Genomic DNA, 27472 nt, shown 5'->3' with positions numbered 1-27472 from the left:
TAAATCTAGGTTACTGCAAGTTCCGAGATGGCAAAATTGATAGTTTGGGCAAACATTGCTATGACTTCCTTGGCCATGCTTTACATGATGCAAGTAATGCCACAGAATCACAGAATCAGCTGAGTCGGAAGGGACCCACAAGGATCATTGAGTCCTTGAATCCACAGTCCAACTCCTGTCCCTGCACAGCACCATCCTCAAGAGTCACATCATGTCTCCAAGGGCATTGTCCAAACGCTTCTTGAGCTCTGTCCAGCTGGTGCTGTGACCACTGTCCTGGGGAGCTGTTCCAGTGCCCAAATACCATCTGGGTGAAAAACCTTTTTCTAATATCCAACCTAAACCTCCCCTGACACAGCTTCAGGCCATTCCCTCAGGTCCTGTCACTGGTGACCACACAGAAAAGATCAGGGTCTGCCCCTCCTCTTCCCCTCACAAGAAGCTGTAACTGCAGGGAGGACTCCCCTCAGTCTCCTCCAGGCTGAACAGACCAGGGGACCTCAGCTGCTGCTTGTACAGTTTCCCTTTAAGGCCTTCCCCATCTTTGTGGTCCTCCTTTGGACACTGTCTAATAGTTTAATTATCCTTCTTATATTGTGGGGCCAAAACGGTCAAGCAAATGTAAATACATTCACATGAGAAATTCAAATAACAAAAAAAAGTCAAAGAACAAGGTGTTTCAGTTCAAACTAAATCTTTATTCATATGGAAAATACTACTTTTCTTTTTGCAAATGATGCTAATAAATAAAAATACTCAGAAAGGACTTTGCTCAGAGCTAAGTGACTAGTAACAGCCACACAAAGCTTTTAATTCCCGTTAAAACCACACCAACAATCATGCAGATTGGCTACGAGAAAGCAATATAAACTATATTTTATTTTGTGCAATCTTATCATACCATCTTAATGCTACCTTCTTCTAAAACATTTCACATAGATTGTAATGCAATTTCAAAACATATTAAGAGACATATTCTACACTTATTCCACATATGGAGCTGTGTATAGCTTAAGCTCATTATGTTTAATGTAGTTAAGCATCTAACAAAGGTAAAAGATGAAAAGACCCCATTCTGAAAATTCAGACACATTTATAAACATGAGAGAAGAAAAGCTCACACCAGTGAGTTCTCAACAGACAAATACATTATTAAAGCATAACAATAAATTATATTAAATTTAATAATGTTGATCCTTAAAATGGTTATTTCTGAGGAAATACCACTTAAAAAACACACCAAAAACTTTCATCACTAGGAGTGAAACTGGAATTTTACATATCTCAATTTCCCACTTCTGTTTTATAATACGCTTCATATTTGTGAGCATATTCTTTATCATACATCTAAAAACAAATTGAAAAAGGTTGCAGTTAAGCTGTGCATCAAACACATCATCAAGGTGAGAAACAGGCACTTGACAGTATAATGTGCAAGGCAAAACCCTTACTCGTCACAGTATAAAGAGTTTCTTCAGAAATGAAATTAAAAGTTCTCAGTCCATCTTTGAGAATATTAAGGGCTGCTAACAGATCTTTTTCTGTTCTTTCAGATCAGTACCAACAATCAAATTAAATACTAGCTCATGCCTTAGAGGGTATTCCATAAACTAAAAAATGCAGCATACTTTACCCAAGAATACTAATTCTTTCCTATAATTAACCTCAGCATACATACTTGCCCAAGGCAGAAAGAGAGTTTACTCACAGACTAAACAATGCAATATAAATGTTAACCTTTTCTCCCCTATTAATGCTTTTTAATATCTAATGCAAATTTTACAAGTATATTTGCCAGTTTTAAGTTTCTGTTTTGTAGCACAACGCATCACCATTCTTTTTGGTAAACTTAAGGACAATGTCTTTTAGCATCCTATCAATATTAGGAAAAAAACCCCAACCTACCAAAACCATTTTGCTACAGTTTCCCTCCTGGCACATCTCAGCAGGAATCTCCAAAAAATAGCTATGCAGGAACTGCAAACCAGGAAACTATACATGAATTGGAGAAGAAAGAGAGAGCTAAGGGAGAAGTAATGTGGCAGTAACAGAAACAAGCTTAGAAAAAATTTGCATGCATCCCTTTTCATCAGCATAAGCTTCTTGCAAAAATATGTTTACAAGACATCTGTTATATATCAAGGTCTATACTTTCTTGTAAAAATGCTGATTTTCTCTGACATGCTAGCTTCATCTTCTGACTGCACTGGCCATATTGCTAGACAGTCAAGTTTCAGTTCTGTTACACCAATTTAACAACCTGGAGAGAAAAGGCCTACTGCTCATTTCTTATTAAACTTCTGGTTTGATTTTTATTCATGAAGGTTAAAGTAGTTTTTGTGTGGGTCATATAAACAAAACAGAAACTAACTTTGGATCTGACAACAGCTGCACCACTAGTGAGACAATACGCTAAAAAGAGGCACTTTATTAGTCATATATACATTTCAAATCTCAAGTTTAACATTTCACCTTCTTTTATCAAAAAATTAAAGTATCAGTAGCTAATAAGATGGAACTTTTCAACAAAAATGCTTCAGAAGTTGTGTGCATGCACATACTTGCAATGGCTCAGTTACTCAGCTACCCTGAAAATGCTGGAATATAATTCAATCATTGCTTATGCAGTAGGAAGGAAGGAAAAACACAGTCAAAACCAAAAAAGTTGATTGCAGAACAAAGATGAGCTAGTGTAAAACAATGAAAACATATGCCCTTCCATAATAAGCTACTTATTCCTATAGCCAGATTCAATATTCCTCCAGAATACCGAGATCATCTTACACTCTACTCAATGCTGTTTTCCAAATTTTCAGTAATTTCTATTTTCGGCATAACATGCATCTTAAAAACTGAGAACCTTAGCTTTGTCAAAAGAAGCTCAATATTAAAAAAAAGGCAAACAAACCAAACAAAAATAAAACTAAAAAACAATAACCAAAAAATCCACAGAGAAAAAAAATCTAAAACACAAAAAGATCCCAATTCTGGAAGACCCATTTGACCCACCTGTTGGTGACAATCCTGTAATGGAAGGAATTACATCAGAATAGTATTTTCCCATGTCACACAGAGGACAGCACAATGTAACACTAAGCATCTTGTATGCACAAGCTGAAGCATAGGCTGAGGCTGAAGATTTGGAAAACAGTACTAAGTACAAGCACTCTCCCTGCACGTGACAGATTGGTATTCTTAGTTAAAAAGGGACAGCATCAAAACTAAAATTTTGAATGGCCCTCAAATACCAAAACAGGAGCAGGACCTCAAGCTAGTGGCAGTTCCTTCATAAGGCAGTCAAATTTACAACCAGTGTATACATTCACTAAGGAATTACTTTTTTTTTTTGGTAAAACCAACAATCTGACATACTGCAGAGTCTGAATGTGAAATATAGGCACAAAATAGATTCTCTACTATTTTTCTGTATGGAAAACATAGCTATCAACAATGTAATAAGAAACTTTACTATCAGGTGAGCAAAAATTTGTAACAATCTGAATAAAACAAAGTACTGTATAAAGGTGCAATATTGAGCAGATTTGATTTTGGTTTAAACATGTGAGTAAATCATAGAACTGTTCTCTTCTTAAGTATAAAGTATTTCACCAGTGTTACCAGTATCATTCTAGTTCTTCCCAGTTGTCAGTAAGGTTACCTTTGCTTTGACGTCTAATACTAACCAGCTTTCCAGCTGATTTGATACTCCACCTGGAACTGTTTCCTGAGCTGGCCAGGTTTGTGTATTTTGTGGAGCCTTTGGTTTCATCTTCCCAGCCTGACCAGGCCGTATAGTCACTTAAAGGAGTTGCTGCATCACTGGTAGAGTCAGCAGTGGTAATCTGTGGTGGTTCCCATCCCTCAATCTCATCTGGTTTCCTAGATGGAACATTCTGCTTTATCACCAAACTGTCCCAAAAGCCTGGCTTCTTTTCAGACTTCATCTCTTCCTTTAATTTTAGATTTGTTCTAGAAAATAACAATGATGCCATTATTAATTCCTTAATTTAAGAATGTATGTAGCAGTTTATTAGTAACAATTAAATCTTAATTAAATTATGTTTCACAGAAAGGAGTGCTAATCACTGTCAGCCTGTGGCAGCACATCCGTTGCTGTCAGCTTCAGGAAAAATGCCCTCACATACACATAAACCTAAACACAGCAAAATGTCCCAGTGATAAATCAGAAGAGGACCGAGTATGGTCATCTTCTATTACAAGAGAACTGACACACCACCTTCCCCAACCAATTCCTGTGGGGTGAACTCCATAGAGCTGCCTTTAGAAATGTACAAAGTATTTTAGGATGCATTTGTGCAATTTAGGACTTTGACAAAAAAAAAAAACCAAAACAAAATCAAATTTTAAAAAACCTAGGACTACAATAGTAGAAAGAATATGGAAATGTTCTAACACCAGCTTTAACACTCACTATGTTACTCAGTTTCATACACCTGCTACCACCTTACCAGTTAAACCTTATACCTTAAAATAGTTGATGTACACAGTATTAGGACTTTAAAAATACCAGGCTTTTTTATTAATATTTTCATAAAGATCCACACAAAGTGATAATAGCTGTTTTGTATTTCTGGTAAGAACTCAAAATGCTCTTCCCAAACTCAAAACGTAACTGGAACTTCTCTCTCAGAGATTTGAAAGGCTACTCATATTATTACTTTTCATATTCTCTTAAGAATCTTCATCTTCATTTTACAGCGTGAAATATTTAAATTACAGAATGTCAAATATTTATGCATAACTTTATATGTAGGATTATGTATATAATCAAATAATGGGCCACAAAGAAAGGTTGAACACCAGGGTTGAAAGACACAACCTTTAGCGTTCAGTGAGCTAAAAAGCAAATTGAAAACATTATCTGTAGTAGCATATCAATTCCTTAGCCACAAATACACCCATCATTGAATCTCTCTTAAATACTTATATTAAAAAAAAATTTGTTCCATTAACAAAAGCTTAGCTCTATCATATTTAAACAGAAGCAAGTCAACCAATACCTTTAAAAATCACCTTTCCTTTACTGGATTTTGAATTTATGATGCCTCAGAATTGTCATCTCGCTAAAACTAGCCGCAGACTCCAAACACTTTTCTTGTATTTTGTAAACAGCACACGTAAAAGTTGCATGAGTCTTTAAAAGTAAAAATCATGGTATAAAATTAAAGAAAAATATCCTAAACTCAAAAAACAGGGAGTTTTCATAGTAACACCAAAAAAAACTTTCTACATTGGTGGTAATTCTGTTATCATACTTCTGCTCTCTTCACTGTATTACTTGATTCTTATATTCAGCATCAATTGCAAAGCATTGTTACAGGAGCCTAGCATCTTAAAAACATCCATAACACTGCACAGGGTTAGTATATGAGAACTTTTGGGAAGTTTTATGGAAGAGGCTCAAATGGAAATAAAACATATGGATTTATATTCTAAATTGTTTATTTATACACATACACCCCCTATATGTATATATGTGGTGCTGCATCCTGAAACACATTTATTTCAAAGTAAACTGGAGACAAAGCCTTCAAGTCTTATCAAAGTTAACATTGGGCTGGAATCATTGGTATATTTGGTTTGTAGCAAGGCAGTGAGGTAGCACACGTAGGTAAAGCCTACAGATAGTTGTAACAGGGAGATGGTCTGTCCTGGAAGCGTGTTCTGTCCAGGGAGCTGCCCTCACCAAACCAGCACACAACTGTGCCAAAATACAGCTCAGTGCCAACAGGGAAGACTTGCAGATCCTAGTACAGCTACTCCACTTAACCTTTCTATGTGTAGCAACACTTCAAAAGAGAGAGCAAGGCATGTAAAAAAGGGAATTTTAAACTCAACCATAATTAATCCCTAAGAGGAAAGCGGAAGTGTGGGAATGACCCTTTTACTCACAAGCCTTTACTACTTTTCCATGGCAAAAAAATTATTACGCAGTTTAATTCCTTTTTCTTCCTGACAAACCTAAAAATGTTTAAATCATCATCTGTCCTTTCCTAATACAGCATGCATGCCTTATTAATTGTAAGCTTAATGTATATATAGCTTTGCCCATAAAACTTCCTGTGTTGCTTTGACATCCAGCAGTTGGACAATGCTGTTTCTCTGCAGCCAGCTCCATTACTTCGCACAACTATTTTCTTTATTTTAATAACAGATAGACCAAATGGCTTTACTCACCCTTTGGATTTTGGAGACTTGCATCCTGCTAGCAATTGCTGTTCATCATCTTTATTGAACATAGACGTCACTTCCTTCCAGCCCCGGAAACTTGCACCTTGAACCTACGGAGAGAAGTAAATCCCCATCAGTGTGGGTGACAGACTGACCAGCACAGAGTGGGGCTGCCACTGCTGTGTCCCCTGCACGTGGTGCTGCTGGCAGTGAGTGACTCCATGGAGCTGCAGAGGATGGCCATGCCTGGGAAAAGAGCTGCTCTGGTTCCTGCAGCAAGAGCTCTCCCTTGCTGAGAAAACAATACAAACCCTTGGTGGTTTTGTGATGTCATTGAGAACAGCTGGGCTCCATCTTAACGTAGCACAGCAAGAAGGAAATCTAGGCAGATTTAAAGACAGTCTAAAGGGCTGCAGTAGACATGAAATGAAAAACAAACTGTCATGTCAAAAGAGTCAACAGACAGGATAGCCACATACATTATGAAACTATAGATTTAACCTGCTTTAGGCATATTGTCCCTCTCTGTTAACACCAAACTACAGCTTCCTGCCCTGCAAGCAAGAAGGGCAAGAGCACTGGCTTGCCAGTGCAATGTATGATGTGGCACTGCTGCACTACAGTGTGTTCTACAAATTTACTGTGACCATTAAGCATACAGCATAAATTACTTTTATAACTTCATTAAAGGTTTGATTCTCCCTCCCTCAAGGCAAAATAACTAGGTATAGAATATTTTTACTTTGATAGCATGCTTACAAAAACACCATGTGTCTGCTCAGCACAGAATAGGAAGGTTGCTGCTCTTCTTCACAGGATCCAGCAAGAATGGCAGTGATAGTCTGTCAGTGTTACTTCACTGTATTAAAAAATATGATGCATTAAGAATATAATAATCAAAACCACAGCTGTCAACAAAAGCGGGAGTTTTTGGCAAGGGCATGTAGTAATAAGACAAGGGGGAATGGCCTTAAGATGAGTGAGGGTAGGTTTAGATTAAATATTAGGAAGAAATTCTTTACTTTGATCATGGTGAGGCACTGGAACTGGTTGCCCAGGGAAGTTGTGGATGACTCATCCCTGTAATTGTTCAAGACCAGGTTGGATGAGACTATCAGCAATAATGTCTAGTGAAAGTATCCATGTCCATGGTAAGAGGGTTGGAACTAGATGATCTTTAAGGTCTTGCCCAAACCAAACCATTCTATGACTCTATCATCTGTTATCGTACTAAAATTCTATTATTTCAGGCCTTTTTGGGAAGGAACCTTTGTTGCCAAGGCAGAAACACAGCTACAAGCTGCACTTAAAAACTCTTTTTCTCTTTAAACTGGATGATGCAATTCATAGATAAGCTGTCTTATTTCAAAAATTATGCTTCATCAAGTCATTTCCACCTAATAAATTTGCAGATTATGAAAACATAGAACAACCTTGTTACTAGTTTTCAGATAGCAATTTAAGACCTAGAAGAGGCTTAATTTAAATTATTTGTGCCTTTAAAGAACAACATTCATTAATGAAATGCTTGGAGGGATGCCTTTATACACATCCATTCAATGTAACAAAAAGGATATACCTGTACATACACCTTCTTTAATCAAGAACATCATACATACTTTGCCAATGCAGTCCCAACCTTTGCTGCACTGTCTGGATACCCAAGCAATCCTCCAATCAAAAAAAAACCCAAATAAACAAACAAACAGAAAAAAAAACAACCAGAAGCTTTCCATACTTTTTAACTTCAGATTTTTTATATTTTATTTAATTTGTCCAATTCTGATTCACAGATATCTTTAAGAACAATAATTAGAAAATTTCTATTCATTGTCAAGTAGATAGCATGTGCAGGTCTTTGGATAAACTTTTACAAGCTCTGCACTCTTTCTACCTGTATGTAAATCATTGGTGTACACATTGTACCATTCCTTCCATATTTTCATGTCCATGGCATTTGGTAGGTATATACAAGGCTAATAACCAGATTGTAACTGATTTATTCTTCTCTTAACTAGTCCTTAGGAGAAATGTACACTAGACATTTAAATACACTTCCACTACTTACTTATTTGGGGTTTCCAAAGGAAACACTGTCAGGATAATCTGCATAAGAACACCAATGTCCAAGTAAACCATATTTTGCCAATATGTAATATGACTCATTGTGCAAAGCCCACTACATGTTGAAGAGACTAGGATGAAAGAAACCAGGAAGTGCAAGAGTAAAACCAGAACCTCTGCCTACCATGCCTAAGCCTCCTCTTCTACTCCTGCCTGCACCAGCACCAGTCTCCTGAAGCATCTTTGCAGTGCACAGACCTGGAGGGAACAGCTCACTCTTTATTGTCAGTGGTAGCATACTCCTGAATTTAAACCTTAGTGAAGGAAGAGGTCAAATACACATCTCACATTTCCAGAAGCTTTTTTGTAAGTACTGAACTGTTTTTAAGGCAACAGTCTTGTTTTTTGACTTCGGCAGTCATATAGCTGACACATAATAATGAAATTCCTCAGAACAGCCTGCTGTATTTCCATGTTTCTTTTCAGAGTTATTTAAACACTTTTAACCAACTGACAAGTTCAGCGGGAACATTACAACTGTATCAGCTGGCAGGTACAGCTCAGGAAGGAGATCTTGAAGTCACCATTCCCATGAACCATCAGTTTGAATCCAGCAGCTGTATAGCCAAAATGTGCTGGGAACCATCAAAAGATGAATTAGACAAATTCAGACAGGAGATCCATACATGATTTAAAGAGGTGCACCCTTCCATATACCTCAAGACAATGACTCTTGATGTTAGGGGAAGAAGCCCTAGACTCCAGCCATGTTATACTCTCCCCGAACACCATCTCCTTTTGCCACAGTCACAGCTTGCCAGAATCTAAATCAGTTGGGACTCACAGCCTCACAGAGTACCTGGAGAAAGACCCATATCCCAGAACAATTAGTTTCCTTGCAATGGATGTCAAAGGAAGGTCATTAAGTAAAGACAACACTTCAGTAAGCTGACTCCTCACCACACTGGAGACTTGTTTTATGTAAAACTATTAAAGTTATGCAAAGTATGAAAACACAGTACTGATATGGTCTTAAAGCATAAATCTACTGGCAGAAGCTCTGTATTTCATTTTTAGTATGTAAGTCTCTACACAAAAGTACTATTCCTAAAATTTCCTAGAAGGTTTATAAATGTAACTGACCTGATTATATTCTCAAATCTATAAACTATTTTTCCCTATGCCATTGGAAAAAAGAAATAATTCAACATCCAGAATTCACAGAAATTCCATCCTTTACAGCTGGAAAGGACCTCTGGAGACCATCTAGTCCAACCCCACTGCTCCAAGCAGGGTCACCCTCAGCAGATTGCTACGGATCATGGACAGCCAAGTTTTGAATACCTCCACAGCTGGAGAATCCACAACCTCCCCAGAAAACTGTTCCTAGGCTTGAATATCCTCATGGTGAAAACATTTTTTCCTATTTTTAAATTATATTTCTTCTATTTCAGTTTATCTTGCCTATTCACTGACCACCCTGAGAACAGTCAGACTCCATCTTCTTCATGCTCTCTCTGCTGCTCGTGTACAAGCAGAAACCTTTCCTGTTGCTTGCCAGATTTCACTCAAGGTGAGTTTAGTCCTTCCTAACTCCATCCCTGCATACTCAAAGAGCATATCTACACTCACCACAGGTCACTTGACCCTGCTTCTACCTCTAGAATGCTTCCCTTTATGTTTAAGGTTTTTCAGGAATATCACATTTATGCCTACTGCCACCTTTGCTTCTTTCTCTGCCTGTTGGGTTGGGCTTGAGCTTGGAGTAGGTGATCTTTGAAAATCAAAGCTGACTGATAGAACCAGGCATACACTCAAAACCAGGATTTAAAAAAAAATCAGTGAAATGGTCATGGGACAGCTAAAAAAAAAGGGAGACTACTATTAAGGAAGAGAGCACTGTTACTGACTAGGACTGTAACATCAGATGTTAGAATTCTAGGACCACACTGGATGCTGCAGTCTACTATTTTTCAAAAATGTCAATGAGAAACAAAGCAGAAACTTCTAAAGAAGCCATTTCAGTATTCTCTGAAGTAGAAATACACGCTGGTCTGATAGCTGTTTGACTATGAAAGCAATTAAAGTTTTTTTTTCCTGTATCTTCCACTTTAGGTTGGGAAAACCTGTGCAGCAATGTCCTGTGCAATCACCTAAAAGAATCAGTAAAAAGTGAAATTCAACATACATATTAATCCATCAACTGGCAAACTATTGAGAAGCCATCAGCTGGCTTGTTCCAGCCAGTATCTTAAGAGCTCAAGACCAGAGCACAGATTCTTTTCCTTTAATTCCTTCTAGCTTGTGAAGTACTTTTTTTCCCACCCTGAGAAAGCTGCCATTTAATCAATGTATCATCTGAAAGTGGGAGTACAAACAGTCCCTCCTAGAACATCATGCAAAGGATGTGGTCTGTATCCCTGGTCAAGCTGTCTGCCATTTCTCCTGCTCGCTCCTCTCCCCTCTGCTCTGCCAGTGCTCCAGGATCAGTGCCCATCTGTCAGACAGATCCCCAGAGAGAGGGGATCACAAGGTGGCAGATCTGCTTTATCAGATACTGCTGCTGAAAAGGGTCAACCCAGGCCACTGCCTGCTCACTGATACTGCCTTCCTTATGCTACGGCTTTGTACCTGTGTGATGCTGTGGAAAACAGCTTCAACTACTTAAGCCAGCAGAAATCTAACTCCTTCATTTTTTTGCATTCTTTTAGGTTAGTGCTAAGAATCAATTCATCAAAGATAAAGCATTTGGAATTTAGGGGCAATAGCACCTTTTTTGTAGCAGCAACTATTATAACATCTGAAGCACCCTCTGAAAATTGAAGTAAGCTATCAGCTTTCTGCCATAATCAGAGCTTTGTACCTACATTATGGCTCCCCTCAAACCCCTAAGCTCCACTCCAGTCTCAACCTTCATAGTAATACTTCAGCTGTTACCTGTATTGATTCAAGTAAATTAACTGTATACAAATTGTATGCATTGACTGCAATTTTTCTTAAAACAGGGAACAAAAGTCTACTGATAGTTAACTTTATAAAATGCCCCAGAATGGGTCAGGATCTCTTAAACTGGAGGTCTCCTACAAAACTGATAGGTATTATTACCAAACATTACTTTAAGGACACCATTTTTCACCACATCAACAAACTCTGATGTTTAAATGACTATCATCCCGTAATAGGTAAACAGGCAAATGAACAAAGAGTCTACTGGGAAACAGTAAAGCATCACTAGGAAGACTTCTAAGTTAATTTTACTTTCAAAAGTAAACAGTTGATAATTGGAGCTCTACTAGAGGGCAAGAAGGTTCATGAAATATTAGGGTAAAAGGCAACAAACCAGGAATACTAACAGCTGGGTATAAACTAAAGTAGTTCAGTACTAAAAGCAAATTTCAAAAGTTTATTGCACCCAAAAAAGTATGCAGATACAGATGGATATATGCTAAGAGGAAGATGATGTAAATTTAACTGCAAACAGGTAAACTTGTGCATCAGATGGATGTGGTTATTACAGGTTAACAACTTATAATGGGAGAGATAAAAAAGCACAGAAGTTAATCAAGTCAAAGAAAAATAACAAGCTTTGTGTCACAGAGTTATAGGTACAAGACAAGCAGTTTACAAAGCAAGAGATTCAAGTATGTTTGAATTTACCCTGACTGCATTAGGAGTGCTTACCAGTACTTTCAGAATGTTCCTGTTAGACTCTTCTACTTCCTGACTGCCAGGCCAGCAGGGCTCTGGAGCACAGAAATCACTCTCTGTGGGCTAGAACAAGCCACATGATAGAGTCTTAGCAAGCAAAATGAGCAATTACAGGGCATTCTTGCTGTATACCTGCAGTGAGAACCAGCACTTCCAATACCATTGCGTAGTTAAGCAACTAATCCCTAAAAAGGCACTGCTCAGCATGTATGAAATGAGATTTCCAGAAACTCTTATTTGGACCATGTTTCACCCAGCCTTCATAATTATTTTCACAGAGGATTGACAAATGGTGAATTAAAATTCTCCAGTTAAGCACAGGCACTTCACAAAACACTTGCAGAGACTTTTTAGAAATATAAACAAAAATAATGGATTTTCCTCTTCACTTGACTGAGAAGAAATAATTGTTTGTTCCAGTTTCCCTCACTACTCCCCTAAAAAATTGATGCTAAAATAGAAAGCTGGAGATATAATTTTCCATGTAAGTACATTACAGTTCAATAAAGTTATAACTGTTTAACTGTTAAAAAATGCCAATCACTTTTAATTAAAGAAGCATTCTTCCCACATGACAATAAACATCTTCAAAATTAGTGAGAAGACAGATAACCAAAATTTAAAAACCAACTGCCCTCCAAATTTGTCTCAGAGATATTAAAGAATTGGGAGTGATGGGGATTTTCTCAAGCTGGCCAGCTTCTGATGCACAAACTAATGGTTCTTGCTGTGTACCAACACCCTTGAATCCTTCTCAGTGGGGCTGTTCTCAACCCATTCTCCACCCATCCTGCACTTGTGTTTGGGACTGCCACAACTCAGCTGCAGGATCTGGCACTTTGCCTTGTTGAACTTTATGAAGTTATGAAGCTCACACAGGCCCACCTGTGTCTTTCCAAGGTCCCACTGGATGGCATCCCTTCCCTCCAGCTTGCTGACAGTATCACACAATTTGATGCCATCCACAAACTTGCAGAGGGTGCACTCCATGCCACTGTCCATGTCCCCAGCAATGATGGTGAACAGGCCTGGTCCCATCCCTGACCCCTCAGGAATGTCACTTGTCACTGGCCTCCACTTGGACATCAATCCACTGATTGTAATTCTTTGCATGTGACCATGCAGCCAATTTCTTATCTACTGAATGATCCATCTGTCAAATCCACGTCTCTCCAGTTTAAAGACATGGATATGGTGCAAATTCTTTTCACAAGTCCACATAGATGACAACAATCGCTCTTCCCTCATTCACCAATGCTGTAACATTGCTGTAGAAGGTCATCAAATTTGTCTGGCTTGATTTGTCCTTAGTGAAGCCATGTTGGCTGTCACCAATTCCCTCCTTATTTTTCATTAGCCTTAGTTTCCAAGAGGATTGGCTTCATGACCGTGCCTGGCACAGAGATGGGACTGAATGGTCTGCAGTTCCCTGGTCTTCTTTATAACCTTTTTTGAAAATGGGAGTCATATTTTCCATTTTCCAGTCAGTGGAAACTCCACCAGATTACCATAACTTCTCAAATATGCTGGAGAGTGGCTTAGCCACTTCTCTACCAGCTCCCTCAGGACCTACAAATGTATCTCACCAGGTTCCATGCATTTGTGTGCATTAAGGGTCTTGATCCATTTTGTTTCTCAAAACTTTGTCTCTTTTCAAAATCTGGCCTGAAAATAACTACAGATTAAATTTCTACTATACTTTAAATTCAGAAGCTGAGCATGGCAGCGAGACCCCAAAGACTGAGTTTTCCTGAGGCCAAATCATAGAATCATTTAAATTGGAAAAGACTTCTGAGATCATCAAGTCCAACCTGTGACCAAACACCAGGTGGTTAACCAGATCACGGCACTGAGTGCCATATCCAGTGGTTCCTTGAACACCTCTAGGAGTGGCGACTCCACAACCTCTTTGGCCAGTCCATCTCAATGCTAACCATGTGTTCAGTGAGGAAATTCCCTTTGATGTCCAAACTGAACCTCCCCTGTGCATCTTGAGGCCATTTCCTCTTGTCCTGTTGCTGGCTATCTGGGAGAAGAGGCTGACCACTACAACTTCCATTCAAGTAGTTGTAAAGATCTCCCGTGAGCCTCCTTTTCTCCAAGCTAAACACTCCCATTTCCCTCAGTCACTCCTCATAGGACTTACTCTCTAATTCACACATCCAGGCAGAGTGTGCACACAGGTTCCAGATTTCTGCATTTTGCAGACTACCACTGGAGCACTCATGGTTCCTCACTTTGAGATGTCATGAGGCTTTTCAAGCACCTATACCTGCCTTTTAAGAGAGCTGTGATGTGAGAACTAGAAAAATTCAGCACTGCAGTCAGCCTGTCCTCAGTGCTCAGTGGGCAGCTTCCTGCAAGAAGAGGATCCAAGACCATTTTCCAAGCTCCAGTTGCAGCCTTTAGGACTAGCTCCCACTTTTAGACCTCCAAACCTAGGTCAAAGACTTTTCTCCACAATGAGCATCAACACTGTCTTAAAACTCAGGCTTTAAGAGACAAGGAAGGCTGTCTCCCCAAGGAGTACACACACTATTCATCTCCTGCCTTCTTCTTAAAGAATTCTGTTGCTCGTCACCACATTGTTGCAACGTGTAGACTGTTTTATTCATGACATGTCTACTGGAAAGGCCACACATGCAATTATTCAGCCTTTCATTAACATATTAAAATTTTAGAACTTCTGGAACATCACTGTACTGACAGCTTCTATGACAACAGAACAACCAAATAAAATACAAATTGCTTTTAGAAAGAGAAGATGAGAAGGATAAGGTGTTTTCTTGAGAATACATTTTTAAGAAAAGAGGGTTTTATTTTAAAAGACAAAAACACTGCAGTGGTTTATCTAGTGACATTTCTGGTTTTTAAAGTAAGAACACACACTTAGTAAGCCTTCCTGAATGACTAAGAAAGGGGAAAAAAAGTTTCACTACAAAATAGATTAGTTTTATTATTATCTCCCTAAACATTTATCATCTGGTATAAAATATATGGTAATTTATGTTTTCATAAAGAATATATTTCTTCAAAAGGGTAGAAAAAGGTTTAGTACAATCTGACTTCTATTTTCAAGGAAAACCATTCTGCATCTGAAGTAGAAGAAAAAGAAGTAACAGAGACAGATGTTCACTTTATCCATATTAATGTAAAGTATCCCATTACACTAATGAACATATTTTAAAATACTTTTCTTTATATCTATGGAATTTCAAAACAAGCTCTAGCTTATCATAATAACTTCCACTTCTTTCATCTTCTACTAATGTACTTTAAGAACATTAAAGAAGATTCTTGGACACATATCAAGGTAAAAAAAAATTAACTTGCATGCCTACTTCTCTTTCCTGAAAGAGATACAAAGTAAAATCCTTAACCTCTTGTGGTCCAAGAGCAAGTGGACATATAATGGAATAAACAACCCTAAACTTTTCTACTTTTCATGTTTTTATTTCCAGTTGCAGCTAGAATTTACTGCTTCTTTAGACTTCAGCAATTCCTGTGGCTTAATATTTTCGTCTTGGGCTTTAATAGCCATCATTGGTAGGAGAAAAAAAACTCAGGATGCCTTCCCTTCCTCATTAATGAAAGCAAATAAGGCAGCTTTCCAACTAATCCTGCACTACTAATATTACTTCAGTGAGAAGCACATGACCAAGGATTATACATAATTATAAAATCATCAATGAACTATATAATTTCCTTAATCACCTGTCCATGAAAAGCTGGAAACTTGCTAATATACACAGACTGAAATATATATATGTGATATTAAATATTACGCTTTCAAAGAACAGGTATTTACCTTTGTTGCAAGATATGACACAGAAGATGAAACTTCAACATGAAGAAACTGGTCTTTATTCTCAAAAGAAGGATAAAGATAAAAAAGGCCCATAGTCAGTTTTGGTTTGACAATTAGCACTGACACATTTTAGACTATTCACAAATGCTTTTATTCTATTTGGCACATCATAAAAGAAAACTGACAAAACACTATTACTACACAAAACTATGTGAACACCACTACTAAAATATAAATCTACACTTAGAATTATGAAAAATCAAACCCTTACAGAACCAAAACCCCATACCACAACGGGAAAAACACCCTTGCATCATAAAAAATTTAGTCCAATTAGTTTGATTTTTATCTTAATAGTAGTATCTTAACTTTTTTGGATCTACACTGGGTTTCTAAATACTGTACTGGATGCAGTGTTGCATCGAGTACAGTATTTAGTATCGACTCGATACTGTATATTGCAACAATATGGTGACAAGCAACAGAATTCTTGAAGAAGAAGGTAGGAGATGACAGATGTATCAGCTTCATTTTGACAGACCAGCTTCAAATCCCATGCATTTCTTAATATATTTATTTATGTTTCTTTATATATATTTATTTACATCCTAATGTTTCCACTTACCTTACAGGTAATAGTTTATATTATACAAGGGACAAGGATAGAACATTCCTAGAATAGAGTAGTGGAAGACCATTGCTCTATACTTCTATACTTCTATACTTGTATGTTGGGATAGAATGAGCTGTAGATAGCCAGATTTACTTGCTGCAGTAGAACACAAAGTCAGGAACTCATATTATCATTCAAAATGAGACTATTGCTTCCTGTGGATTGCAACAAGTTATTTAACTTCCGAATTCAGTTAGCTGTCTGACACAGGAGGATTGTAGATAGGATACCAAAAATGTTAAGACTGGTAATTCTCTCAAATAAAATTCAACTACTTCCACTCCTTTTGGCTTTTTTATTTCTGTACTTTTAAGAGAAACATTGACCATGTTTTAAATGGAAAAGCTCACACACAGTATTCAGAAGTCTCTCTCCTTCCCCCCAACACTCTCAGCTCTCAAACTTTTGGATGAGGTTGCAAAGTCTTAAACTTCACACTATGGAGTCTCTGCTAGGATATGGCATGAGCTAGAGAATACATCACATGTTTTATCCAATTTTTTCCCAAGAACAAAAAGAAATCAACAAGAACTTGGAAAGCTCCAAAGGGAAATATGTTAAGAGAAGAAATTCTCAGACATACAGAGCTGGCAGAACTATCATTTCAACAACAAACAATACTACCTCCAGAACAAACAAGACACTGTTAGTACCTTTGAAAGAAATAACACCTCTCATTTCAATTCTTCCAGCTCTCCAAGTCTTTTAGGAAGGAAAATTAAAATATGAAAATGTATAGAGACATCATGTTCTAGAAGAGAGAAAAGCTGGAGTGCGAGCCTCTAGCAAGGCTGAGCACAAGGAAGTGAGAGTGCAAGGCATTTTCACAATGAAAGTTTTTAGAAGAAAACCTCAAGATGCAAAGAGCACCATAAAATGCGATGGAGTCAGCATAATAAAATATGAATACCATTGTCAACAAAAGATGTAATTAACAATAAATAGTAGACAAAAAGGGCTATTTATTTGCTTCTTTTAAAAAGGGACAACTAAGACTGTGTTGCTGTATTAATACAGGGTTACTACTCATGGTTATATGAAGTGGTACCTCCTGAGGAATGAGACACACGTTTGCAGCAACTATACTCATGCAACCCAGGCTGACGGTAAGTAGACAACACAAAGTTTAAAGAGATTAAATCCAAAGATTGAAATTCATTAAACCCCCAAGAGAAACTGGTGAGAATCCAGTCCCTAAAATACATTCTTTTGGGGCAGAAGACCAATAAAGTATTCATAGTATCCTTTTAAATGCACTGCTGAAGAAAAAGGAGACTTGGATAACAGCAGAGTGCTTGTGATGGGATCCATACAACCCGTGCTTTGTTCAAAAACAGCCTGTAGGTTTGAATTCAGTAATCTCCAACAGACTAGATTTGAAAATGTTTTGTGTAAAATCCATCCTTGGGGAAAGCAGATGGAAGTAGACTAATGTCACACAGCAAGACCAGAATGGGAGAGGAGCAAGTATAGGGGTTCAGAGCCAGCTGTGGCTCACATGGCAGGGAAGGACCTGTGCACCCAGCAGGAGGGATGGGCTTTGTATTAAAAAAAAAAAAAAATACAGAGGAAAAGAGCAGAGGGAGGGAGGGGACCTGTGCCACCACTGAGAAGAAACCAGGAGGGAAAGATGAGACATCACTACAACCCATCTTCCCTTGTTACCCAGAGAACAATTTGTATTTTTAAGTGATGCACATTATTACACTTCCCTGCTTTTGTTACCATTCTGAGATGAGAGAGCCTATGATTTGGTATATCAATTTTCTTTTGAGGACAACATACTGTGAAGTTACATGTCAAAAAAGCTCATCTTCACTCTATCATGCTGCATAATCATGCATGCATCATAGTGATGCTGAACACTTATAAATTATTTCAGTATGTCTTAGTCTGGTTGATATACAGGTGTGACAATTCATTGTTTTACTTCAATTAAAAAAAAAAAACAAAACTACATTACAGTATTTAGATATTTCTAGGTAAAAATGCTAACACTAGTGGGAAATACTGATCAGCAGCTTGAATAGCCCTCCAGTTCTGGCAGAAGGTTGGTATGCACAGTGTGTTTTCATAAGGAAACAAGTGCCCTTTTGTTGGACATACTGCAAACCATAAGGTACTCAAGGGACTAATTCAACTAGCACACAAACCTTTTTGTACAGAGATCAAAATTGTAATCTGCTTCCCTCAGCTTCCTTTGTGGTAAAGTAATTAATTAGTCTCTTTAGATCATTCACTTTCATAATTCAGTCCAAGATGAAGAATCCTGAACATCAAAGAGTTAAGGAAAATAATAGTATCATTTCATCCTGCATGCGCTTCTTGTGCTCTAGTAAGTAAAATGATATATGATCGATTTTCTCCGCCCAGTTGTGGGAGTTTCATATCATACAAACACACACACACTAGCTGTGCAAACGTAAGAGTAAACAAGATATTGTTAAAAGAGTAGGTCCTTTTGGAACAAATTCTCACCCTTCTACTGACTTATAGGATCCTATCTGCCTATCATCACATCTCATCAATGACTGAGTGCAATATAAAGTCTACGTAGCCATGCCTGAGAGTGTGAATAAGATTATGTACCACAAATGTATGATTTAAGGGGAAAAAAAAATCCCCAAACAAACAACACCTGAAGAGATATACTCCAAGGAAGAATTTAACATAGCTTCCAGAACTCCACAAACTCTACTAAATAATTTAGTGATAGGAGAGGGAAAGGGTTAAAAAAAAAATTGAAAAAATCATTCAGGGAATCACAAACCTGAAAGTCAACCTCTGAAGTTGGAAAGATTCCCAAAACACTGATTACAAACCAAATAGTAGAACAACTACATATATACAGCGTGACCAGAAACAACACAGATTGGGAAGAGGAGATCACACAGCCAGATCATCATCTTAAAATACAGCTAACAAAATAAAATATTTCCTCGGGTTTGAGAAGGATTTTAATATAATGTAAAATGAAATAAACAAGACTAAGGTGATTATTAATGCAAAAGTCACTCTGCTTATCCAAGTTTAGAACTGAATCAAAACCAATGCAAAATACAGTCAAACACTGAGTAAGAAGAAAGTTATCAGTAGAAGATCAGTGGCATTTGGCCTCATTTTTTTTGCTGCACCTGTAATATACACCTGGAAAAATTAAATGCATGGACGTATGCTTTCTGAGTCAGGAAATTGAAGCAACAGGGATCAAATGTAAATGGGCACTGAAACAACTCTACTAGTTTCAATATTTCTTTGACAAAGCTGAAAAACAAAGCTGAACTCTACCTGAACACCCACACATAACTGAACATGCCTTTAAGGAAAAACAAGGCTTTCAATTTTAACAAACACAGGCTGCATTACTCAATCACACATCACTTTCTTCTTGGACATGAGGCTATGTGCTCAGCAGAAAAACTCCAATGCTGAACTGTGAATTGCCTCTGCTCCTTTCTGGCAGAGATATCCTAGAGTGAGATGAAGATAATGTGATCAGCCTTGTCCATATTTCATCTGCTGCTAGATCTCAATCTTCCATTTGTATGTCCCTAAAGCAATGAGTGAATCAAACCAGCCATCTGGGTAGGTGGTGTAAATAGAAAATTTCCTTTTAATGTCACCAATGAAAAGTATTAACTTAGGCATTTCTAGGCATTCAAAGTCTTGCTTAAGAGTAATTTGGTATTTTAAACGCATTTTTTCTCTTCTATAAACAATACTTTTCCATACCAGATTTCTCCCTACACTTAGGAAAAACATCTTTATTATGCCAATAAGCTACCTAAATAGTGACAATAACTACTATGCTGCAAGTTTCCTCTGCCAGTCTTCAGCAAACCTGAAAATACTTTTGTTGATAAAGAAAAAGAAAATGTATCATATAAGTATGTTGAAGAATATGCTTTAATTTTGGCATATAGTTTGTAGACAACACTAATTTGGAAACATGTTTTAAAATGTAATTCTTCAGATAATTTCTAAAGAACTTATTTCACTCCACTAACTTTAAAAAGTCTGGGTGACTACTTCAGCTACAGGAGAAAACCCAACATATTTAAAAATTCTTCCATCTTCTAGGCTCCTGTCTCTCATAACTGCCTACTATTCACCAGACCAACTGAGAGGTGAAAACACAGGGAAACTGATTCTCATCTTTCAAATAATTTTAATTTATTCAGTATTCATAATAAAGATGATACTCTTTTCTTTAGCAGCCACAGCTATTAAGAACCTGCTTAGCATTTTCAAACTCTGTTTCATTCAACCACTTCAATTATTGTTTCACATTCCATTACACTTTAAAACAGAATATCTAAATTATTTCCATATTTTTACTGTCAATTGGTATAAATGGCCAAGTGTAGCAGAGAAGATTAATTTCAGAATGTAAGTATTTACACAAGAATACTTCTGTAGTTCTGAATTTTATTGGCATTACAAAGAGAAACACTGGAACACCAGGTTCCTATGCTCTGTTTTTACATCAATACACAAGGTTAGTCTATTAAGCGTTTACATTACTGTGCATCTCTGTAGTAAGTGGTTATAATACATCTTACTCAGACTTTGCTTCTCTGAAATATTTTTGAAAGAATATTAAAGATTAGAATATTTTAAAGTTCATATGTCATTAAGAATTTAGTTTTACCTAATTTATAATATTTCAAATATCCTTCATGAAATGGAAACAGCTGTATTAAGATCAAAAAACTATCTGTGTCAAAGCGGAAACAAATAAGGTCAGATAATCAATTTCAATTCAATTTCTGTAATAAATCAACTATTCCAGTGAAGTTTTCAAGTTTTATGAAATTTCCAGCTGAAAATCTGTCAAGTATTTTTGACAACTTATCCGTAGCAGAAATTAATATTTGCTGTTTCCTTAACCAGAAAACAAACCAATAGGTGCAAATTCAAAAGACAGTAGCTGACATACAATTCTTATTCATGGAATTTGCCATTAAACTACATGTCTCCAATAAAGGTCTTGGATGAGTAATGGCCATATTTTCCTAGTACAGTTTTTGCAAAATGGGCTGAATGCATCATTTTTTGTTACAGTGTTCAGCAGCACATGTACAGCTTTCTTTTGATGTGCGGTTTTTATCACATGTGCAGTGATCACAGACATTTTCCTGGAGCTCCTCACAGAGAAACAGCAGCAAAACTTGATGGAAATGTACCTTTGATGATGACAGAGCTGAAGGAAGGTCTACCTAGTAAAGTGTTCAGCAACTTCCAGTAACTCTACTTATGTTATGGATGTACAAGTGTGGCAAATAGTTTACACAGTCTGGCAAAAGAGTTTCTATAAAAGAGAGGAAAACATTATAAACCTACTTTAACAGTAAAGAATTAAAAGTATTCATTCGTTCTCAAAACCATTTACGTTTCACTTTGTATATTTATGGTAGGAAGTCCAGCAGTGGCAGGAGAGTATGACCCCAGAAACCTCACAAGACCCCAAGAAGATGCAACAAATAACTTAGGGAAAGCAAATCTCAAGCAAAGCTGTAGAGAAGGAGATGCTGATGGGTTTGTGGATCAGTAGGAGTGGATAATTCTGTGTTAGGCTGGAGGGGAGGAGGGCAGACACAGCTGCTGCTGGCAAAACCAAGCAATCAGAGCCACTAAAGCAGAAAGGGCTCGAGGAAAGATGCAAGTGCTAAAAGTGACAAAGAGGGGAGAGAAAGGGGATGCACTAAGAAAAATCTTGAAAGTAAAGACAGAGATTTAAATGCAAATTTCCTGAAACAAAAGGAGGCCAGCTGAAGAAATGGAATCTGAAGGATGAGGAGGACTTAAACTTTATGCCATAAGCAACAACATTAATATCAGCAATGGAATTTACAGGAACTAGGAGATGGGAAACCACAACATAGGTATTAGAAGCTGCAGAGGAAGTGATCACCATCAGTATGGGAAGTGAGGGTCTGCACAAGAATTTCAGCTGTCTAGACAGCAAGAAAAAATAATAATTGAAAAAAAAAGAGAGAGAGAGAGCAGACTTGACCTGGAATTCATGGAGGAAACAACAGTAAAGTCTAGGACACAAATTCTCTTTCACACAATAGATAAAAAACACCGACAACTTGCAGGTTAGAGGCTTGGCTGAAAGAAAAAAATATATAGTGATGCTGTCTGTAATAGGAGACCAATCGGACAATATGTACTTTGTGGACTTTTAAGAGTCAGAATAACCCAACAGAGAGGGGATAAGAGATGAGAAACAGATCTGATCCCAGTCAAGTGTGTAAAAAATGACCGTATAAATTAAAAAGTGAAGCACCTCAAAAATGAAAAGGATTTAAAACTTAGAAAGCTGAAAGCCCCAAAAGACACTGTCAGCTCAGTAGAGCTCCAGAAAGACTGAGAGAAAGAAACAGGACCCACTCAAGAAGCTGCTGAAAGATTTTATGTGACAAGAAGGAGGAAAAGCAAAAAAGGCAAGCCAAGGAAGCCTCAGGAAAGTCTTCGCTGGCAGTACCACAATCTAATGTTCAAGAATGATGACAGAATACAGGTGATGGATTTTAGCCAGGAAAATGCCACTGAAATGTCACAAGAACAATCCAATGAAGAGGAAAAAAAACAGGCTAGCAGAGAGGAGAAGGTATGATGGGATTGTTAGAGTACTGAAGGCAAAGCTCAAGACATACAGAAATGGCTAGAAAGTGAAGGAAAGGCATTAGCTGGATTAACATTTTCTACTTTATTTTTTTAATTAAAAAATACCCTTATTCAATGTATTTGTACAACATATGAAAAGCTGCTCAGCTTCCACCTATTTCTGCAGGGCTTGTCTGAGTTCAACTCATTCCAAGATGAAAGCCAGTATTAAAACTGTACCAGACACTTAAACATCTTCATTAAAAGAGATAACTAAAATTCTGTATAGACAACCTTCAAACATCCTGAGCAAGTCTAAACAAAATTCAGCATAAAACATGTTTTTGCACATATTCTCTTTGAACATAACAAAAAATACATCTGGGAAGAATAGATCAAGGCTAAGGTTCTGAAATATTTTTACATGAAAGACAGAGTTTCATTAGATAATATAGGTCAGCCTGACACCCATCCCCTCCCCTAATATATAGATGTATTTTAACGTGGAGTTCCATTTTACGTCAGAGTTACATGCAATATTGACATAGCATTGACATCTCTGAGAACTGATTAGATGGTAGGATTGCATCAAGAAGAACTTAGCACAACTGCCAAAACAATGCCTTCCAGAATTCAAAACCCAGCAGTTTTCCCTTTCCAAAAAAACAACTACAGTTTGAAATATAATGACTATATTCCAAACTGAACACAAGTTTGGCATCCACCACTGTACATTTCTAGCATATTTTTAGAGAGACACACACATTAATTTCATCTCATGTGTGTGTACTATTTATGCATGTCAAGTTACCTTCATGCATTAATTATAACTTAAGTGAATAAAGCACCTTCATTGCATAAATTAAAAATACTTATGCTTCAAAGTGTAAATGAAAATTAACTTCTAAGATACAGTATAAAACTGTCTGATCTAAAAAAACCTCACAATAATCCACACATTTATTTACACAAGTACTGTTTCAAAATTTACTTGTCTTTCTTATCTCAGGAAACACCTTACTATTTTAAATAACTGTAAACAATTCAAAGTACTTGAATGTATGCAGAAACTTTTACTAAAAAGTGGCCAGAGGCTGGCAGTTCCCTCCCTTGCAATTTTCATGTTCTAAAATTTGTTTTTGTTCTCCCCTGGAACAAAATCAAACCATTCTGTATAACACAAAACCAGAACTGTCAAAACTTTTTTTTAGATCAAACTAGGCTTTTCTATTTAAGAACTATGAATGTCTACAATTTCAAATGTCTGCTTAAGCCAAATCAGGCTTCCATATCTAAATAGGATGATTAAAATTTCTCTGGAGTAACAAAGGGGTTTTTTGTGTTGGGCTTTTTTTTTTTAACTTATAGTAGACTAATTCTTTGTTGCTGTCTACTGCAATGTCCTAATTATTAGGTTGCACAGTGAGAACTCCTTCACTCTTTCTCAGCTTTGAAGAAACAATATACAGCACCAACATTTCATTATACTGGAATACTTCCAATGTGGTTTGCTTTAATGACATAGATGTGACTACCAATTTCTTGCCTTTGAAGTAAAATGTCTCAGCCTTATTTATAGCATGAATGGTAGAAGCTTAAGGATTTTCTTCCCAATTGCTTATTAAAAATGAAAATAAAGACAAAATATGGTTGTTGGGAAAACAATGTATCATGAATCAAAGTCAAAACACAATGACTCTCGTTCATCTTCTCTTTTACCAAATGATGTATCAGAAAAGGAAATTAGATCTAACAGTCACCTTCTGCATGAGATCTAAAGCTGGGTTTCTTAATTTACTAAAAAGCACTCACACTAATTATCTAGATTTGGCTCTAACAATAAAAAATCAGAGATGTCCTGGATTCTTCTCATTTGATGAGGTAATCCCTCATTCACAGCAGGCTGCACCATAACAACTTAGACACACACTGAGGCATCCCCATGCACAGCTAAGGTACCACAAGAACTGCCTCCACAACTCCTCCAAGCTCTCATGGTGCTGCTGTCCTCCAAAGACAGAGGGTTGGCTGACACAGGTTAGGATGCAGCAGCAGAGAGTGCAGATCATTACCAAATCCCTCTACACATTACTGGATTTCACTCCTTTACAATTATATTAGTGGGAGAAAAAAACACGATCTGATGAAACATCAAAAATTTCAAATACTAAAAGCAAGATCAGCTACAACAAGCTGAACAAGTACATTTGGTTCCCTTGACACCTGTCCCAGCCATGCTTTAGATACACGGTACCTATGGCTGACCTAAAAGCTGCTCTGATCATGAGAATTACAATGTCAATCAAGTGGTCAGATTTCTATGAACTCTGTTCTTCCTTAAAGTGAACACAAACTCTAAAATGACTACTGCTATATTTTGGGCAGGGTACTGCATTCCTTTCAAAATATTTGATTTTAACAGGCAAAATAACTATTAGCATATAATCTTCACACCGGCCTCTGTGCCAAGCTTCACTACAGTTGTGCTAACCTTACTGAATCCTTTATTTTCAAGAATATTTCATTTAGTGACTTAGAATAATTAATTTTTTTCCTGCCACCCCTCAACACTGAAATCAGCATCCTAGTTCCACTGGGAGTTGAAAAGGATTTTTCTTAAAATTCACAAAAATGCAAACCTTTTTCACAAGAAACCACTGTCATCACCATTATAACTTGAGACTTCAACTAATGGAACAGAGGCCCATGACACTAAAAGACAATTGGACTGGACAAAATAAACAAACTCCAGCCGCTGTTGCTAAAATAGAGGGCTGGGAGAATTGTGTGGACAGATGTCTGAAGAATCCTCTCCTGACTGGGAGGCTACGGTCAGGAGCATCAAAGGGGGCTTTGATCATTAGTGGTAGAGAAGAGGAGCAGTGAAGAGTCAGTGGGATTTACTGGAAGCTTTCGGTGACCTTTGGTGTTCGAGGAGGGTTTCAGGAAGTAAGCAAGCCTATGAGGGCTATGATGGTACAAGCCAGTAGCTTAGCACAAACTGTGGAAGCGTGCACACACCTGAGCATAGGAACTGTAGGAGACAGCGGTCAGATGTTGTATGAGAAGTTAGGGGAGATACTTCAGTCACCTCAAACCCCAGAATCCCCCTTACTCCACTGAAGGGGGTCTCCAAAATGAATGTCCTTTCTTCTTCCACAGGAGGAGATCCTAGTCATCTGTCTGACTCCCCATAGCTGCTGCCAAAGAAGTAGCAAGGGCTATGGCTCCACTGTTTACTGTACAGGGGCAAGGCAAGGCAAGGCTAAACTGGTGGTTGTGGCTACTCCAAGATGGAGAGAATAACATCTGTGACTGGGAGAGACTGCTCTTCAGCAGTTGCCACACGGTTGACAACTCACAGAAACTCAAGGTGAGGATAATTTATCCAGATACACTCCAGCTCTTTCAGCAAGATAGGCAAGATAAACATGGGGTAGAAAGCTGGGAAGGCTTTAGTACCTTCTTTTGAAAAGAAACCTCACTGTTTTGCAACCACGGGCAACTGCTTACTTCAGAACCTCTCATTCAGTACCTAAAGTAACTCAGTGGCAACAGAAGGTCAGCAACTAAGCTGTACTGGGCTGCATAACAGGCTTCTGAGCTGGATGGATACCTAATTGCTACCAAGTTATTGAAAGCAAGTCAATAAACATGTTTTTAGTTGTTTTCCCTGATACTCAACTGATACCCTTCCCTTCAGGTTGCATTTGTTAAGAAAGTCATTGTTGGTATTTAATTTAACATTTAAGAACAAAAGCTTTCATACAAGACTGCAGATATTTAAAGATAGTGAACTACCATTAGTGAAAGAAAAAAGCAATCCTGGCAAAACATCAGGGCTCTACACAAACGCATAAATAAAGTTATGCTCTTTAACATCTTTGTTTAATGTATGGTGCTTAACAGATGAGTTGCAGTGCCTCTGCCTAGGGTTGGGAGAGAAAGTACCCTGCGATAGGAAGCCACTGGAACGAAGGACAGCAAGTCCCAGACACGCCGGAGGCCGGCCGCTGGAAGGAAAGGCCGGTGGACAGGCCAGTCAGCACCCCAAAAACCGTGTGACAGCAGCACGATCCGCTCAAACACTCCCAGCTCCGAGCAGGGCCAGCCTGCCGGCACATCAGGGAGGGAAAAGTGATTACTCATGCCGCCGGAGAGCAGGGCAGCGGGAGCGGGGCCGAGCCCCGCGACCCCTCCGAACCGGGCTGCCGCCTACCTGGGGCGCCGCGAAGGCGGCGGCGGGCGGCGGCCCGCGGGGACGCGTCTCCTCCTCCTCGGGCGAGTCGTCCAGCAGAACTTTGCTGCTCTTGTTGAGCTTCCACATGGCGGCAGCGAGCGGCCCGAGGCGGGAGCGGCTCCGCAGCCCCGGCCGGGCCGGCGGCGCTCGGCAGGGCTGTCACCCCGCCGGGGGC

At 38.1% G+C, this 27472-nt stretch overlaps 1 protein-coding gene across 1 annotated transcript; it reads right to left on the bottom strand.

Moving 5' to 3' along the window:
- Positions 1–677: 677 nt before the first annotated feature.
- Positions 678–27472, bottom strand: TDRP (testis development related protein). Its single transcript, XM_021551166.1, has 3 exons — positions 27277–27472; positions 6199–6302; positions 678–3969 (listed from the first exon to the last, which is right to left on the bottom strand). The coding sequence occupies exons 1-3, from the start codon at positions 27382–27384 to the stop codon at positions 3624–3626; spliced, it is 558 nt and encodes a 185-aa protein (XP_021406841.1). The 5' UTR covers positions 27385–27472; the 3' UTR covers positions 678–3623.

This window comes from Lonchura striata, chromosome 3 (genome assembly GCF_046129695.1).
Source record: "Lonchura striata isolate bLonStr1 chromosome 3, bLonStr1.mat, whole genome shotgun sequence".
Taxonomy (NCBI): Eukaryota; Metazoa; Chordata; class Aves; order Passeriformes; family Estrildidae; genus Lonchura; species Lonchura striata.
The sequence above is the reverse complement of the archived record's forward strand: the minus strand, read 5'-3'. Positions and strand labels throughout refer to the sequence as shown.